Raw genomic sequence first — 17746 nt, 5'->3', positions numbered from 1 at the left:
AGAAAATAGCACATTAAATTATTCAAAAGAAAAAAATGTGTGCAATAAAAATTGAAATTTATTGATGAATTAAAATGAGCGTATAATAGAAAAATAGCGCTCCAAAAATTCAATTTCTTTATTTGATGTTGCTTGCTATTTTAATAAGAGCAATACTATATGCACCACGAACCACACGACATAAATGTGGCACACTTCCATTGTTTAATGAAATTTTAATTGAAATAAATGAATAAAAATCAGAAATTGTGTCATGGTGGAAAACAAAGTTGTATGGGTAGTACGACAAATACCTGATCAGACCAGCTGGTTGGATCGGTTCGACTGAAAACCGGTGGTATGACTGGGCCGAGCTGCTCACTAGATCGGGCATGCAAGAGAACTGGTGTGACTCGGTCAAAATTGATAAAAACCAGTAACCCGGGCGGTGTTTGGTGAACCGGACCGGTTCAATACATGATTGTTCATTTTTTTTTTAATAAAAAAAAAGAAATACAATCAAGAAAATTAGAAATGAGATGTAGATCTGGGGTAGAGAAAAGAGAGTGAAAATATAAGAGTCGGCTAAACGGATGGAAGGGTTGCATAGTACAGATCTAGGTTAGAGAGAAGAAAGTCTTGGGATGATAATGAGAGGGGGTGAAGGGAGTGCGGCTGAACGATTAAGGATCCTCTCCATTTATAAAAATAAATGGAGAATGTCATTTAGAAAGAGAGATACTCACAAATGAAAAATATCATAAATGGAGATGATCTTAACTCTCGTTGAACAGTGTTAAGAGAAGTAGGTTTTTTTTTTACTTTCTTCATTTAGTTGTCTGCCTTTATTTCATGTATTTTATTTTACTACAAAAATGTCTTTCTTTTTAGCTGTACTCTATAGTCATCTTGTTGCCTTTTTTTAAGGGATTTCATTGCCTCTTTTCAATACATTTTAGTAGTAACGTAATGTTATAAAAATCTGTACTGTGTAGTCGTTTGGATTTTCTTATTAATAATTTTATTGATCTTTCTATAAGAATAATTTTATTGGCTTTTAGTAATAGCAATGGAAGGTCCGGTGCAAATTGATGTACCTGAATCTCGTTCCAATATTGAGCAAGAAAATAAACCAAGGTTATCATGGGATGTAATCATAGAAAAAAGTTTATCAAATTTTGGGTGGATGGATTTCTTACAAGCTGTTCTTGTAGCAATAGCAATGTTCTTTGATGCACAACAATCATTCGGACACCACTTGTGTACCATTGGGATACCAATGTTATATAACATTGACCAATGAAGATGTGCCATATAACACTTCACATGCATATCTTTTCTCTTTCCTCTTTAGACCTTCCTATGTGGCACACTTTCATTGACCAATGTTATATAACATTGGTATCCCAATGGTACACAAGTGGTGTCCCAATCATTCATAAGCATTTACACTGATAATTACCCAAAATGGCACTGCACAAACACAAACACAAATTCATCATGTTCTTCATCCTCTGATATTTGCAAACTCCCAAGATCCTCTTGGTCTTGGGACACACACTCTTCAAACACAATCATTTCTTATTGGAATCTTGAATGTGCTAGCACATTCGTCATAGGTTTACCACAATCTTCTTTCTTCACAGGCTGTCTTCTTGGTTCTTCCTTTCTTGCAGCATTAGCTGACTCGTCTTTCGGTCGGAAAAAAGTCCTAATATTTTCTTGTGTCTCAATGTCAATAACTTCCATGCTTATAATCTTATCCACCAATGTTTGGATTTACTCTGCCTTGAAATTCTTGATTGGTTTCTGGCGATCCTCGATCGGTACATGTGTTCTTGTTTTGCTTACCGAGAAAGTTAGCGCCAAATGGCGATTCCGAGTTGGAATTGTTGAGTATTTTACTTTCACAATGGGGTACATGTCTTTACCCGGTTTCGCTTATATTAACCGAAACTCTTCATGGAAATCTCTTTACCTTTGGTCATCAATCCCTGCTATATTCTACTCCTTCATTGCTTATTTCTTCGTTACCGAGTCGCCAAGGTGGCTTGTTATGCAAGGTCGAGAGAAAGAAATTCTGAAAATGCTCAATAAAGTTTCATCAGAAGAAAGTGTTGATGATGATAACATTAACCTAGCTTCAAGTTTACCAAAACCGCCCGCAAAAGAAAAAATTTCAATTTTTAAACATTACTCTTCAATAGGAAAATTGTTTCATAAAAAATGGGCTCTTATAAGAATGATAGCTGTTATGATTCTTAGTATTGGAATTGGAATGGTTTATTATGGTATGCCACTAGCTGTTGGAAATTTAGGGTTCAACATTTATTTGGCTGTAGTTTTTAGTGCTTCAATGGAAATACCTTCTTGCGTAGCAATATACTTCTTGGAAAACTATAGAAGAAAACTTTCAATTCTTGTTTTCTCAATCTTAAGTGGAATTTGTTGTGTGATGTGTGTTGTCGTTGAAAATAATGTACCAGCAATCAAAGTGGTGTTAGCTATGATTGCATTTTTTGGTGCTAGTACGGCTTATAACGTGTTTCTCATATACATTATAGAGTTGTTTCCAACATGTGTGAGAAACACAACAACGTCGTTGGTGAGACAAGCAACAGTTTTTGGTTGCATATTTTGTCCCTTTTTGATATCTGCAGGGAGGAAAAATAATATATTTTCTTATGGTATGTTTGGAGTTGTTATAATGTTATCCAATTTAATTTTCTTCTATTTGCCTGAGACTAAAGGGATTGTTCTTTGTGATACAATGGATCAACAAGAGAAGAAAGAATTAGCTATATATGATGCCATGAATCAACAAGAGTGAAGAAGAAATAAATATGTGTAAGAGGGTATTGATTTTCATCCAAATCAACTTGTTCAAGAGTGTAGGTTTATAGCTTTTGTTTTTCTTTTTAAACTTGCAAGTGCTAAATTAATGTTTCTTTTTCTTGTTGATGATGATAAAAGTAAGACACATAAGTTCCGGTATCTAGGGTTAATAGTTTTACTAGAAATACTTATTCATATACAATACAATTTCAAATCAAAAGTATTTAGACGCAAATACATAAATGATAAAATTTAAAAGAGAAATATTTGTCATATCACCTAATATTATTTTTAAATTTTTTTTATTATTCAGTTGATTGTTTAGTTCATAGATATTGAATACAATGATAAATATCGAGGGGGGAAGAAAAACTGAATTCACAAGGCTATACTCATCATCATTTCATTAACTCTCTTATATACATCCTTCTTAATTCCCATTTCAATATTTTATTTTTGTTGGTCACACTTACGTATGGAAATAGATCGAACCGAGTCCGACTTTGCTTAAATAGGTCAAACCTACTTGTAAAAACTAAAGCTTAAGTCTGACTTATTTAGTCTGTCAAAATTTTTATTTTTAGTCTGTTCTTTTTAAAAGGTCGGTCTATGATATTAGCATATCTAAAAGTCCAATTTGTAGTAGAAAATTTAAATAAAACATTTGACTTATTTATATAAGGACTAATAAACATGTAATTCTTAAAAGGCTAATAGGTCAATAAAATTTTATAAAACATATATGTTCATTTTTTTCTCACTTTATAAACATATATTATATTGCATGTATATCTAGTAAAATTTTGTAGATATTGTACATCCATTTTGTAGAGGCTAATAAAGGTGTATCAGTTCTTTGATCGTTATTTATTTTCAAATAGTTTAGTAATTGGCTTGGATGACACTACTAAAAAAACAAAAATTAATGAGGGATATTTAGTGAGGGAAAACATGAAATCCTTCTCTAATTCCGTCACTAAATTTTGCGACCAAGGAATTTGTGAGGAATTTATTTTTTCCGTCACTAATTTCCCTCGCTAATTTTGCTTTTTCTAATAGTGTGATTTGGCAAAGAACAAAATCATAACCTTTTTTTGTTCAAAGCAAATGACAATTGTGATGAATATTGTGACATGATCAAAATTCATTATTGAAGTTAGTTAAAAGCAAAGTCTGTGTGTTTTGGATATGATCTAAATCATTGGTGGATGGATAAATCAACTACAGTGTATATGATTAAAATAGTGGTCTGGGTGCTCAAAATTTTGAATTTCAGTTTGTATTTTTCTTGAGAGGCTTTTAGTATAATAACATTATTGTTTCTATTCTTTATACATCTCGTGCTAAAATAAAACATTTATATCGAATTAAATAGACTATCCACGTGTCTTGATTGATACACCATGTTGGCCAGTTACTGGTGTTGGACCACTCTCTAGTAGCATATATTATTTTCAAAATAACACATGAAAGCAAGGTTGTGGGACAATTCAATTCAAATCGCAATCTCGAACATTTTCATGCAATGCTACAGCATTTGATGGTTGTGATTATTGCATTTAATTTTTTGGTGTAGAATTAGATAAGCATGAAAAATAATGTAAGATAATGATGTACATGGCGCCGGAATATACACCGAACAACTTTGTCGGCATATGATTGAGGTTTCAGGATATATATATCTACTCCATTCACGTTGTTTAGTTTATGTAGGACTATTTACAAAATATATGGATTTTAATTTTTATAAATTCAAAACAAGTTTAAAAGTATAATTGTTCAATCTTTATTTGATGGTCGCTAGATATGTTTTTATTTTTGAAAGATGGTCACTAGATATGGTTGACATCATGTTTCGTAAGAAAAATTTTTGACAACGTGAAATTCACGATTTTTATGATTTGATAAAAATTAAAAGATTTGTGTTTCTATGGTAAAATATTATTTAAAATTTTAAAAGTTTGTCATATATTATTCTCTTATATAATGTTGTTTTTTTATTTTTTTTTGTAATACTTGCATTTTATAGTAAATCAAATGCATCCAAAAACTCTTTTGAAAGATAGACAAAATAATGTATATATGAAGAAACTGAGCCATTCGTCTACACATTAGCATAAACATCATTATGTCTCATAAGTCCTAACTCAACTAGCAAAAAACGTCGAAATTATTAGACCGGACGTCATGATCGGAGTTCGAATTCCAGTACCTCCACTCTGTGTGTATGAGTTTATGATGACTTTACCATCTCGTTTATCTAAAAAAACATGATATCATTATCAGCATTATTATCAACTTCTAAAGCAAATGTACAAAAGGACAAACTATTACCGCACGAAAAAGCAAATGTTGTTTTAGACATATTACGTTTCCAAAAATAATAAAATAAACAGAATTAGTCATAAAATATGGTTTACATATATAATCATTTTTCTAAGGATATAGACATATATATAATCATTTTATCTCATATATATTAAACTAGTATATGATCCAATTGTTAAGTAGTTTCAATTTCTTAAACATATTGTCCGAAGTAGAGCTGTTAATTTATACAAGATCACATAGTTAGGGTAAATTTAAATTTAAATCTACGTCATAATTGAAGAGTGTAACGTTGGAGGTTGATGAGAGGGGACTGATCTCCGATGCATAAGATTTGATAATGAGCGACTTCTGATAGCTTTTAAACGAAGTTCAGATGTACTTGATGCGATATGGATACAATACGACACTGATACATCTATACGGAAAAATTTTAAAATTTAAGATACGATATAGCCGAGTTACTTTAATTAAAAAAAAATTAAATTACATTTTAAAACTCAAAATAGAAATTATGGACTAAAAATCAAAAGCAAAATAAAATATGCGCAAAACCTAGATCAAACAGACATAGAACAACGATAAGACGCAACAATAAAATTGCATTCACACGACAATCAACAATAGGAGCGTCTCAGACAAACAAAAGAACACAAAATAGACGATGGACAACAACAGAAATATAAATATAAACAATATTGATAATAAAGAAAATGACAGTTAGTCAATTACATAATATATCCCAAAAAGAGAACACTATTACCTATTCAATTACATATATCCCAAAAATAATAGAAACATCATGTATCATGAGTGTATCACTATTTTATTGTCTATCCTCCGCGTATCTCTGATGTATCTTAAAAGTATCGGACAATTGTTTTTATAAAAAATTAAATTAAATTTTTGAATACTCTTTTGATATGTATCGAAAAGTATCAAGCAGATATCGGTGCAGGATACGATAGAAAATATCGGTATATCATCCATTTTAAAGTATCCGATCTTCCGACCAGACCACACACGACATAACCTTTGAAAAATAAATAAATAAACTAAAAACAAAATGCACTAAATTGTCTCATCTATTGCTTGTGGAATATGCATGAATTCCACGTTTTATTATTATGGTCCCCACCATGATCCAACCCATTTTCTTTGTCCATTTAAGTCCCACACTCTCACCTCATCTCTCCCACAACTACAAACTCACCTCACTCCTTTTCTCTTTCCCTAATCACACACGCACACCAACTCTTACAAGAAAATTGAATAACTTGTTTCATACTATATAGTATACATATTTAGTGCCACACATTTATATTAGATGAAGAGCACTTAATCTTTATAATAATCTTGCTCAAAAAAATGATCAGCCCACAAGATTGGCCTGAGCCAATAATCCGAGTTCAATCTTTATCCGAAAGTTGCAAAGATTCAATCCCTCAAAGATATATCAAACCCCTTAGTGACCGTCCATCAATAAACTCTATTTTAGAAACAATCAATAATATCCCAATAATTGACCTTCGAGGTTTATATAGTACTAACCCACATGAAAAAGCTTCAACCTTCAAGCAAATCTCTGAGGCTTGTAAAGAGTGGGGATTCTTTCAAATTGTTAACCATGGTGTTAGCCATGATTTGATGGATTTAGCTAAGGAAACTTGGCGTCAATTTTTTCACTTGCCTATGGAAGTGAAACAATTATATGCAAACTCACCAAAAACTTATGAAGGGTATGGTAGTAGACTTGGTGTTAAGAAAGGTGCTATTCTTGATTGGAGTGATTACTATTATCTTCATTATCTTCCTTTGTCTTTGAAGGACTACAACAAATGGCCTTCTCTGCCTCCCTCTTGCAGGTTTAAGTACTTATATTACTACTACAAAAATTAAATTAGTAATGGAAAAAATACAATCATCTCTAATTTCATCGTCACAAACTTCAGTGATGGAATTAAAAAGAGATTTTATGTGTTCTCTCTATATAAATATTTTTTACTAGTAATGGTTTTTTTAGTATATATTAAAATAACAATCAACGATAGAAATTTGATCATCATGCATGAATTTATTATGCATCATTTCTATATACATGTGTGTGATGGGCTCGTTCATTCAGAGGTAGGTAATTGTGTTAATACAGCTACTTATCTAAACAAGCTGCAGATCGAGCTCACAGATGATCAAGTTACATACATGAAAGAAATGATATTTGCACAACTATTTTGGTATAACTTTTATACAACTTTCTCTCTCATACTTACTTCAAGTTATTATTTTATTTCTTACTTTCTCTCTCTATTGTTTTTGACCAATAAGAAGAGAGAACAACAAGGTTGTCCCAAAATTTATACCAAAATAGTTGTTCAAATATCACTACTCCATACATAAACATGAAAATATGAAACATTTTTAATTTCATCGTAAAGTTTAGATAAAGAAAAATTAATTTTATTCATTTTCATTTCTAATTTCTCACAATAATTTAACATATTAATTATAATCAGTAGTGTACTATTTATATACTGTTGTGAACTCGGACACTCCAAATCTCAGACTAATGAAATTTAGATTCATAATGCAAGTATCAGTTGCAACCAATAAACAAAATACCATAAACAACAACAACAATAAATTTAGATCTAATCTAACAATTAAGTGTAAAGTAAAACCACACAATCGAACCAAAGATAAACAAGACAAGGAGAGTAGAGAAAATAGAAAAACACCAAAAAATGTCCCCAGCTCGGTCCAACAATGACCTACTCTAGGTGAGAGAGATCATTATGTTTCACTATCAATGAGTTCTTTACAAAGAAATACAAAAGGGTTACAAGAAATTAACTTAAACGAGCTCTCCAAGAACAAACCTAATTTCTACTCATTTCTCAATCTCTTCCCGTGAACAAGAGACTCAATGATTTCACTCACCCAAGGTGTTTCCTAATTGTTTCCAAACTCTAGAATCTAACCACAAAAGAGAATCAACTCTAGCCTTTGATTTCTTGATGATCTTCGCTTTTGGTTTCCCAAGACTCACCAAAGTTGATTACAAAGACTCTTCTTTTATGTGTTTCTCAACTCCATGAATCTCTCCCCAAAAGGCATCACCCCTTTCCCAAGAGTCCCCTCTTTTGGTTCTCCAAGATTCACATCTTGAAGCTTTGAACCTCACTCAAAGACCCTCAACCTTTAGTATCTAAATACTCTAAAAGTTTTTTCATTTGGTTTCAAGGAGATTCACCAAGCTTACGCAACAAATTAATCAAGGAGTGCTTAAATAGTATTTTAGATCATGTCAAATCATGTCACAATTTGTTTCCATCATCCAACGATTTCACTTTAGTACACAATACAGTATTGAACGTTATCCAAAATCGTGTAACGATTTCTTTCCTTCGTGCCACGATTTTTGTCGAAACAAACTCTAATTTCTGAACCAAAATCGTGCCATGGCGATTTTGCTAAAATACAAACATCAAATTTTGAGTTAAAATTCAACATATACAACAACAGTCAAACTTTATCACACTAAATGGGTCGGCTATATGAATCAAGTTAGGTCATAATGTTCTATCATAAACTATATTTTTATCCAACTCATTAATCTCTAAATTTTTATGAATAGTTTCTCCTATATAAATATGTTAACTTTGTGCATATTGAATGTAGGGAGGTGTTTGATGAATATGGGATAGAATTGGTGAAGTTATGTGAGCGGTTGATGAAAGTTCTATCTATAAACCTTGGATTAGAAGAGAATTTTCTTCAAAATGCTTTTGGAGGTGAAGATATTGGTGCTTGCATAAGGGTGAATTATTTTCCCAAATGTCCACAGCCAGAGTTGACTCTTGGTTTATCATCACACTCAGATCCAGGAGGCATGACTCTTTTGCTACCAGATGATCAAATACATGGTCTTCAAGTTCGTAAAGGTGATAATTGGATTACGGTGAAACCTGTTAGGAATGCATTTATTGTCAATATTGGTGATCAAATTCAGGTGAATTATATAATTCTTATAACATTCTTATTGATAATATTTGGCTAGAAAATTTTCATTCATGATGCATGAATCTGTCACATGGACGCGACACATGATGAAGTTGGTGCGTTTTTTTTGTTAATAATAATATGTTTATTTATTTTTGCTATTCGTCAGATTTTTTGGATGGTTGTGGCCTTTTGAAAGACACATCTCATTCTTTGTTTTATTTTATTTATTTTGTTGGGGGATAAGATATTTTTTTAATTATATTTTTAAGTTTGTTACTATAAGTGACATGAGAACAGTTCAAAACCTAGTATTACGATTTTAAAAATACATATAAAGTATAAGTAATGTGTGGAAGAGCTTGCTTTCTAAAAGAAGGATGGAGAGCATTTTTAATAAAAAGAAGAATCGAGATATTGAGTTTTGAAAATAAAAAATAGATGTCAAGAGGGATTTAATTAGATTATACACAACAATTTCAATCACCGTAAATTTCGTTCGATTGGTAAGGACAATGCACGCATGGTCCAGGGTTAGAACCTAAACACCACCAACAAAAATTACACAACAATTGCACCACATAGAACTGCTACTTGACCTTCCGATCAAATTTGACGACAATACTCATTTACTGTTTAGATAACTAAATCAAATTAGATAACTATCGTAAAAAGAATGTTAAGATATATTTAAACATATATATATATATATACACTTGTATCTTAATTTTTCATATAAGGCAAAATGAGTATTTTACTACACTTTCTCATTTTGTCACTCAAATTAAGCAAAGTGAAAAAAAGTCTTGGTATATTGACGTATAAATATCAATATAGACATGTCAAATAGTTTGATTGAAAAATTGAAAGAAACGTTTTATCATAAATAATGTTCTTTTTCACTAGGATTTGCATAATCAGCACACAATGCACACACACAAAGTGGATAAACATTTGGCCACATTGCTACAGGTTTAAGATGGATAGGGTCGTTAACTTATTCATGATACCTTGTCAAAAAAAAAAAAAAACTTATTCATGATATGTCGACATTATGGACATATGATTCATGATACCTTGTCAAAAAAAAAAAACTTATTCATTATATACTTTATCTCCATCGTGCTTTTACTTTCCTAAGTTAATTTGTGACTGTAAAGTTGTCCTCTACCAATCACAACTTATCCTATGTAATGTACATTGACCAATAATTCAAAGCAAGATACTTCAACTAAAAGAGTACAGTTTAGATTTTAGAATATTAAGTGAATCTATATAAAACTGCAGTAAGATTGATTAAATTCTTATTTGAAATAACAAAAAAAAGTCATGCAAAAGCTTTGCAATGGAAGAAGTCATTTCAACCTTATTATATGTTGACCAACGATATATGATTATGTTCTTTATCTGCATCGTGATTTTTCAAAAGTTACAAAAAGTTATTTGAATTACCGCAATTCTTAACAATCATATGTAATTAAGAGTCCACGAATGACCAACTTTTTATATGTATATTACGTAGAAATAAAATAACTTAGCAAATAAACACCTAAGAATTGCATCTATGATAATATGATTTCTATCATTGATGATGCTTGAGAGGCAAGAATGATCCAAGATTTTGCCTTCCTTATAAGTATGAATGATTTGTTATTATTTCTTAATTAATTAAAGTTGAACATTATATAGTTAGTATAGCATATTACTAAATTTGTTTATTTTGTGTTTGATAAGGTTCTAAGCAATGCAATCTACAGGAGTGTAGAGCATAGAGTAATAGCAAACTCACACAAAGAGAGAGTTTCCTTAGCCTTCTTCTACAATCCCAAAAGTGACATTCCAATAGAGCCAGCAAAAGAATTGGTAAAGCCAGATAAACCTGCCCTCTACCCTGCTATGACCTTTGATGAATATAGGCTTTTCATTAGAATGAGGGGTCCATGTGGAAAATCTCAAGTTGAATCTTTAAAATCTCCAAGATGATACGCATGTTTGGATCAGCGGTAAGTCTATAAAATCACGATGACATCTACACTGTTTGTTTTTGTGTCAGTGAAGCAAGAGACGTGTGTTTTTTCAGAAGCTACTATTAAAGTTTCGAAAGATAGTTTTTACTGAAATCGTGATGACCTATTGTGATTCTGTAAAACTCGTTGTGAACCTTAACATTTAATCACAAGCCGTATATAACATTCCCTCGAGTTGATATTAGATAATCTTAAATGTTGTTGTTTGTTAGATAGGTACTTGTTAATTTTGTACAAATTGCACATCAATTAAGAAAGAAAGTGAGGGTACAAAGATTGCATATGAAATTGATGGAAAATGATGTTTACCTCTTCCTGATTGGTAATTTGGGTGGTCCTAATTATTGAAGAATTGTATTCCCCACTTCTCAGCCGATGATTGGGGTGATGCATGCATGCACCATGATTCAGGGGCAATGTTTGTAATATGGTTGTATGATTGAATCTATTGTGTTAAATATGATTTGATGTAATGCTTAGGTCCTCTTCAAATTCAGTGTACATGAGTATTTATGGTAGCTCCCTTTGTTTTTCATATTTTTCATTTTTGTACAAGGGTTGTGTTAACTAGATTCAATAATTTAAAGTTGGATTGAGATATAATTAAAGTCTAATCAAATATTACTTATGTTAAATTCGAATTTAGATTCTCCTAGACGATTCATACTTAACTGAAGTTCATTGATCCCTTAATTTACCCACTTAATTATTAATTTCCATCGTTTTCAGATGCTAATGAAAAAAATAAAAATAAATATATATTATTTTGGGAGAGCATAACTCTTATTCTATTTTCTATATAGGGTTAAATATGTTTTTGGTCCCTATAAATATACCAACTTTTCGTTTTAGTCCCTATAAATTTTTTCTTCAATTTTTAGTCCCTATAAAATTTTCAATCACTACTTTCGGTCCCTATTTTTAAGTTAATTTTAGTATTTTTTAATGAAATTATGCAGAAATGTGTAGAATATTGTAAAAATATTTCCCAAAGAAAATTAGAATTTTTTTAACAAAACATAAATTTAATATGAATTTTTAACCATAAAAAATATAAAAATTCATGTTTTGTTAAAAAATTCTAAATTTTTTTGGGAGAGATTTTTAAAATATTATGAATTTTTATGCAAAATTTTATTAAAAATATTAATTCTACGTATGAGTTTACTTTAAAGGAGGGACCAAAAGTGAAGATGGAAAAAATTTTAGGGACTAAAAGTTGAAGGAAAATTTTAGAAGGACTAAAACGAAAAGCTGATATATTTATAGGGATAAAAAACATATTTAACCCTTCTATATATATGTATATTTGGGAGTATATAGTATGAGAACTCAAGAGAGTATGAAACAAACGACAAGAATCTATTATCTTTTCAAACTTAATAGGTTGTATCAAATTTGGGATCAATTTAAAAAGAATAGTATTAGAGTCAAAATTCTTAAATAAAATTGCAATTATCCAACTTAAATCATCTAGCTATTAGACATACATCATTGTTGTATCAAATAGTTCGGATAAAATTCTTTTAAAAAAAATTAAAGCATAGAAAGTATATTTAAAAATAGCAATTGACTATTGAGCCCCTCTTTAGGTTGAATAAACCACTAAAATGGACACTGACTTTGTAGGACATTGGCAAGTTAGTCCTTATTGAGGCCATTTCAGAAATATTAATAATATATATATATATATATAATTTAAATGTGTTTGAATGAGCGAATATTTTAAAATAATATAATATTTTTAGGGATTCACCTATTCGCTTCTTTTTTCAATAATCAACTTGGTGTGGTATTCCAATCCAACAAATCAAACTCAGATATTACTAACCCTTTTTTCATAAAGAATATAAAAAATGTCATTGGATTTATTAACTCCTCTCTAGTTCTAGCCAACTTTGAACCGACTATTCAACAATGTGGGTTATTGGCAATAGCAAAGCTGTTACTTTTTTTTTGGAATGCAAAGCTGTTATTTAAATGAAAAACCCACATGCATGACTATCTGTTTATGTCATAGGTTATAACTTTATCTTGCTACAATGTGTAACTATTTAAATTATCTAAACGGATCATGCTCCAAAGTCAATTTTGTCCACTATAAATTAAGGTTTTAATATAAACTATACGTTCAATCAAATAAATTTTTGATCATGTGCTTGAAACTGTACAGCAATTAGTGGCTTTCCCTTTAATTATATAATATATTGAAGAATTGTATATTTAGAAAATGATCTGAAAGGCCACTCATGTTTGTCTCATAGTGGGAGTGAGTCACCAGAATCTAGAATTGAATTGTATATATTTTTTGGGAAAATATATTCATAAATTATGTTACATTTGTCGTTAACATATGCATGGTAATTAATTAATTTCCAACTTTTTTTTTCTTTCTAATAATTTAACATTATTGGGCCGGCTGATCAAATGATATGTTAGAACAAAAATGCTAGTTTTCGTAGTGACACAAATGAGCATTTGATAATGACATGATATGTCTAAACTCTAAAGCAAGACATTTCTAACATGAAGGCCATTTTAATGGAGGGAGGAAGGAAGGAAAAAGAAGAGAGTGCCTAAATTGGGACAACGATTTAAAGTGGAAAGTAAGGACAAAAACATTCCTTATTAGTTTAATTTTAATCAAAATGTCATTTCAATTAGGTGCTGTTTTGTTAATAAAAAAATTGTGATTGAACAACCAAAATGTGACAATTTTTGAAACATCGTGTATAAATACATATAAAGTAAATGTTAGTTTAATTAAAAGAAAGAGAGAAAAAACTATGATTAGTTGACAACCGTATAAAAAATACAATATCATCCACCTGTTTTATTGTCAAAATGATTATTCTGGTTTTTTAAATAAATGTCACACTGCACAATGGACACACATTAACAACCAATTAAGCAAATTAGTGTAGTAGGTGTCAACAAATAAACCACTATTGTTTTTCTTTTCACAATAAACCACAGGTAGAATAAGGAACTAAACCGTGAGTTTAACTCAATTGATATAGACAATACATAATATATGCAGGGGTTAAGATTCGAACCTCATACATCATGTTTCTCCATATATAAGAATGCGTGAGTTTTAGTCGTTAGATTAGTTGATAAGAAAAATAAACAACTAAATCGAACAATGTGTACGTTCAAAGCAGCTCAAGATTGAGATGTTTGTGGATGCATTTGGAATCAGTAAGGAAGCTTGGACCATTGAGAAATGAAGAAAGTGTTTCTCCAAGGGAGATCGGTCTGTTTGAAAAGAAGTTGAGAGTGTAGGTTTATGGATGTTATCCCATTTTACTTAGTTTTACTTCTTTTTCTTTTTTTTTTTTTATTTGAGAAAACTCAGTTTTACTTCTTAAAAACCATGAATATGTAATGTGGTCACTATTTATTATTAAACACTAAAATATGGTTTTGGTCCCTGCAAATATGTCTCGTTTTGGTTTTAGTTCCTCTAAAAAAAATTGTTGTTTTTGATCCCCGCAAAATATTTTTGTTTTTGAAAATAATCCCTCCAAGGACTATTTTCAAAAGTAAAATATTTTGCAGGGACCTTTTTAAAAATTAAAAGATTTTGCAGGGACTATTTTATAATAAATGGGTTCAGTCATCATGTGTCACGTGTGCAAATCATCACAAAAGTGGCGACAGGGACCAAAAACAACAAAAAAAAAATTACAGGGACTAAAACCAAAACGATGCATATTTGCATGGACCAAAACCATATTTTAGCCATTATTAAATAATGCATGTTCCTTATTTTATTTTTTTCCTTGAGAATTGTGGAGATAAGAAAAACCACAACAAGGTAACTATTTGGATAGAGTGAATCGATTGATACATTTGTTATTTTGCTCCTTTTTTGAAATTATGCACAAGTTAAATGAACTAATTTCTTACCGTGTATGTTCTGCAAGTGCAGATTAGATGTGATTAATTTGACATATTTTATTGTTCAAACGGACCATATATGTAATGATGACTATTAACAGGTGTGTTCTTACCGTGTAAAATGCTCAAATAGTATTCCATTTGGAGCATATTCAAAAACCAACAACATTCTGGTGAAATTCTCTTCTTCTTCGCAATATTTCATAAGATTGATGTCACAGAAACAGAAGCTACATCAACTTCATCTACAAGATGGATGTTTAGTGTATGATCCAGCTAAAATGTGAATAAGTCAAAGTAACATACAATGTGATGGATCTTTCTGAACAAGATTGCATCAATTAGTTGCATTGATTAACTGGTTTTCATCTACATGACCCTCAGAAAACATTTAACACTTTATGCAGGTTAATGTTGTAATGTTGTCTAATATTACATTTAGCATTCTCAAAAAAGGGAGTGAATCATAGTTTCATTTTAAACTGACAAACATATAGAAACAAGTTTATGTGATACTGAATTAATTCTACAAGATTCTGAAAATGAACATAAGCTAATTTACTCATACTTCACCCATAATCAAATACTTTAACTTAATAGCCATACTTTAACTACTGACATAGCAGCAAAATCAACATAAGCTAGTTTGCTCATGATTTACACATGCTTGTTTTTTTCATACTTTAACTTTAGTGTAGGAATTAATTTTTTTCATACTAGTTTACTCGATATTTCTGGTGCATATTAATTACACATTAAAATTTTTATGTGCACTTTCTATAGATAAAAAACTATTTTGTCTCATTGAAATCTTGTTTTTGCAGCTATCTAGCTCCTGAGTATGCATTATGCAATGACCGGCCATCTTCATATATAGTTGGAAGAAAAAAAAAACAATGTTTTTATAGTCTTAACTTATGACATGTATCTAAACTGTTTTCAACTTATTTAGAAAAACTATTTATGAAATGGAGTCCCCGTTAACCCCTGTACATGCCTGCCCATCATCATGACAGTAGCTTGAGAATTGGTTCTTGGTGGTGAAGATGTCGCAATTCATTAACTATCGACTCGCTGAGAATAATGAACCTGATTAACTGCATATTTGAACTATGTTAACCATCTAATTTGTTCTAGAAATTTAATGTCAATTTTGTGTGTGAAAATTAAACAACTCAAATTAGGTGATGAGTGAAGACATATCTCAGCTGACAACAAACCATGGTGGCAATGAATGCTGTCATTGGTCTGTCCAAAGTCCAAACTCACAGCTAGCTTAAATAAACACACAGTTAAATAAATGCACTTTTCAATCTAGGACATCATGCAATTTTGCCTTATAAAACTTCTTATAGATGTGAACCTGTTGTATCAAAAACAATCTTTTGGACAGTGGCATAGATCAAAACAGTGGGTTTGTGAGGATTTCCAGAAGCAGGCAATTCAGCAGCAGTGTGGCAGCGACCAAATCTGTCAAAATGGTTCCACCAACTTTGGTTCCATACTTGTGTTCATAGGAGTCACACCAACATCTAGATCATCCCTCAATGCTCTCTGTTAAGACATTACAATGGTTTACTCAATACAATTTACATCAATGTTCAATTATATATTTAGGTTGATTGTGGCATAGTGAACAAATTTTAAGAAATAATATTAGTATGTAAGTTCTAAATTAAACAAATGGGTCTTAAATCCGACAGGGCACAAGTAACATTTCCCTTTTTTTAATGGTCACCACAAGTAACATTTTAATTCATCATCAAGTGAGAATTTTATAAAAATATGAGAGAGAAAATGAGATATTAAATTATAAAGAAAAAGAGATATTAAGTGTGTGGTTTAAAAATTGAGCAAAGAACCAAAAATTATATTTTAAAAGGGAAACACAAGCTGCAATCAAACTTTTTTTTTTTTTTTTTCACTAAATTTATTGATGCAATTAGAGAAAATTTCATATGTTTTCTTTCTAAATTTTTCGGCACTAATTCAACTTTAATAATAGTCAAGAATAATGTATATACACCTTGAGCTTGCTCTATTGTAGAAGCCAACATTGATGGAGCTATAGTAATTTCTTCAAGTATGGTGTCATAGAAAGAGTTGTTGCTAAAATATTGCACAACATATTCATATTGTTGTTGTTATAACGAAAGGGGGAAAAATAGAAGAATTTTTTTAAGGAAATAATTTCTAAAAACAATGTAACTAAATTACAACGAAAATGCTAACATTACATGGATCTTAAGTGAACAAGGTACGCAAATTCTGGTGTCTAAGTTAAGAAACAAGAAGCACATTGTTACAAGCAACAAAGCTCCAGAAAGATTCATGTTCTTGATCAAGAAACTCAAATAAGAGATGGAAACTTTGTGTTACCAATTTAATCAAGGAAATCACACTAAAAAACATGTCTCCTGATGCATGTTCAAAACCTGCGATTTGTTTTTATGACAGAAGAAATTGGACTTCTCATTGGCAATCATATTGGTAAATATGATTGCTGAACTTTTTCAAATTTTTTCTTCCTCTCTAGGATTTACTTATACAAAAGACCATTTTTTGGACAAATACAAAGGTTCTAGGCCCCATACACGGTTTTTCTTCCTCTTTAGGATTTTAGTTTCAAATTTTTTCTTCCTCTCTAGGATTTATTTGGGTGTTCATGCGTTGGA

The 17746-nt window shown here is 30.7% G+C and overlaps 2 protein-coding genes across 2 annotated transcripts; both read left to right on the top strand.

Annotated features, from left to right (window-relative positions):
• Positions 1-1048: 1048 nt before the first annotated feature.
• LOC11421266 (organic cation/carnitine transporter 3) lies at positions 1049-3000 on the top strand. The gene is made up of 2 exons (XM_039834751.1): positions 1049-1260; positions 1381-3000. Exons 1-2 carry the CDS (start codon positions 1049-1051, stop codon positions 2807-2809), a joined length of 1641 nt encoding a protein of 546 aa, XP_039690685.1. The 3' UTR covers positions 2810-3000.
• A 3339-nt stretch (positions 3001-6339) lies between these two features.
• On the top strand, positions 6340-11703 carry LOC11418940 (probable 2-oxoglutarate-dependent dioxygenase At5g05600). Its single transcript, XM_003616598.4, has 3 exons — positions 6340-7007; positions 8821-9151; positions 10876-11703. The coding sequence occupies exons 1-3, from the start codon at positions 6511-6513 to the stop codon at positions 11122-11124; spliced, it is 1077 nt and encodes a 358-aa protein (XP_003616646.1). The 5' UTR covers positions 6340-6510; the 3' UTR covers positions 11125-11703.
• The last annotated feature ends 6043 nt before the right edge of the window (positions 11704-17746 follow it).

This window comes from Medicago truncatula, chromosome 5 (assembly GCF_003473485.1).
Source record: "Medicago truncatula cultivar Jemalong A17 chromosome 5, MtrunA17r5.0-ANR, whole genome shotgun sequence".
Lineage (NCBI taxonomy): Eukaryota > Viridiplantae > Streptophyta > Magnoliopsida > Fabales > Fabaceae > Medicago > Medicago truncatula.
Note: the sequence above shows the minus strand (reverse complement) of the source record. Positions and strands in the feature narration are given on the sequence as shown.

Bases quoted from the DNA above. Each gene is read 5' to 3' on its own strand.
- LOC11421266 (XM_039834751.1), top strand. From the start codon at position 1,049: ATGGAAGGTCCGGTGCAAATTGATGTACCTGAATCTCGTTCCAATATT. The intron at 1,261-1,380 runs GTTATATAACAT...TATATAACATTG, and splicing joins TGTACCATTGGGATACCAAT to GTATCCCAATGGTACACAAG.
- LOC11418940 (XM_003616598.4), top strand. From the start codon at position 6,511: ATGATCAGCCCACAAGATTGGCCTGAGCCAATAATCCGAGTTCAATCT. The intron at 7,008-8,820 runs GTTTAAGTACTT...TATTGAATGTAG, and splicing joins TCTCTGCCTCCCTCTTGCAG to GGAGGTGTTTGATGAATATG. The intron at 9,152-10,875 runs GTGAATTATATA...GTGTTTGATAAG, and splicing joins ATATTGGTGATCAAATTCAG to GTTCTAAGCAATGCAATCTA.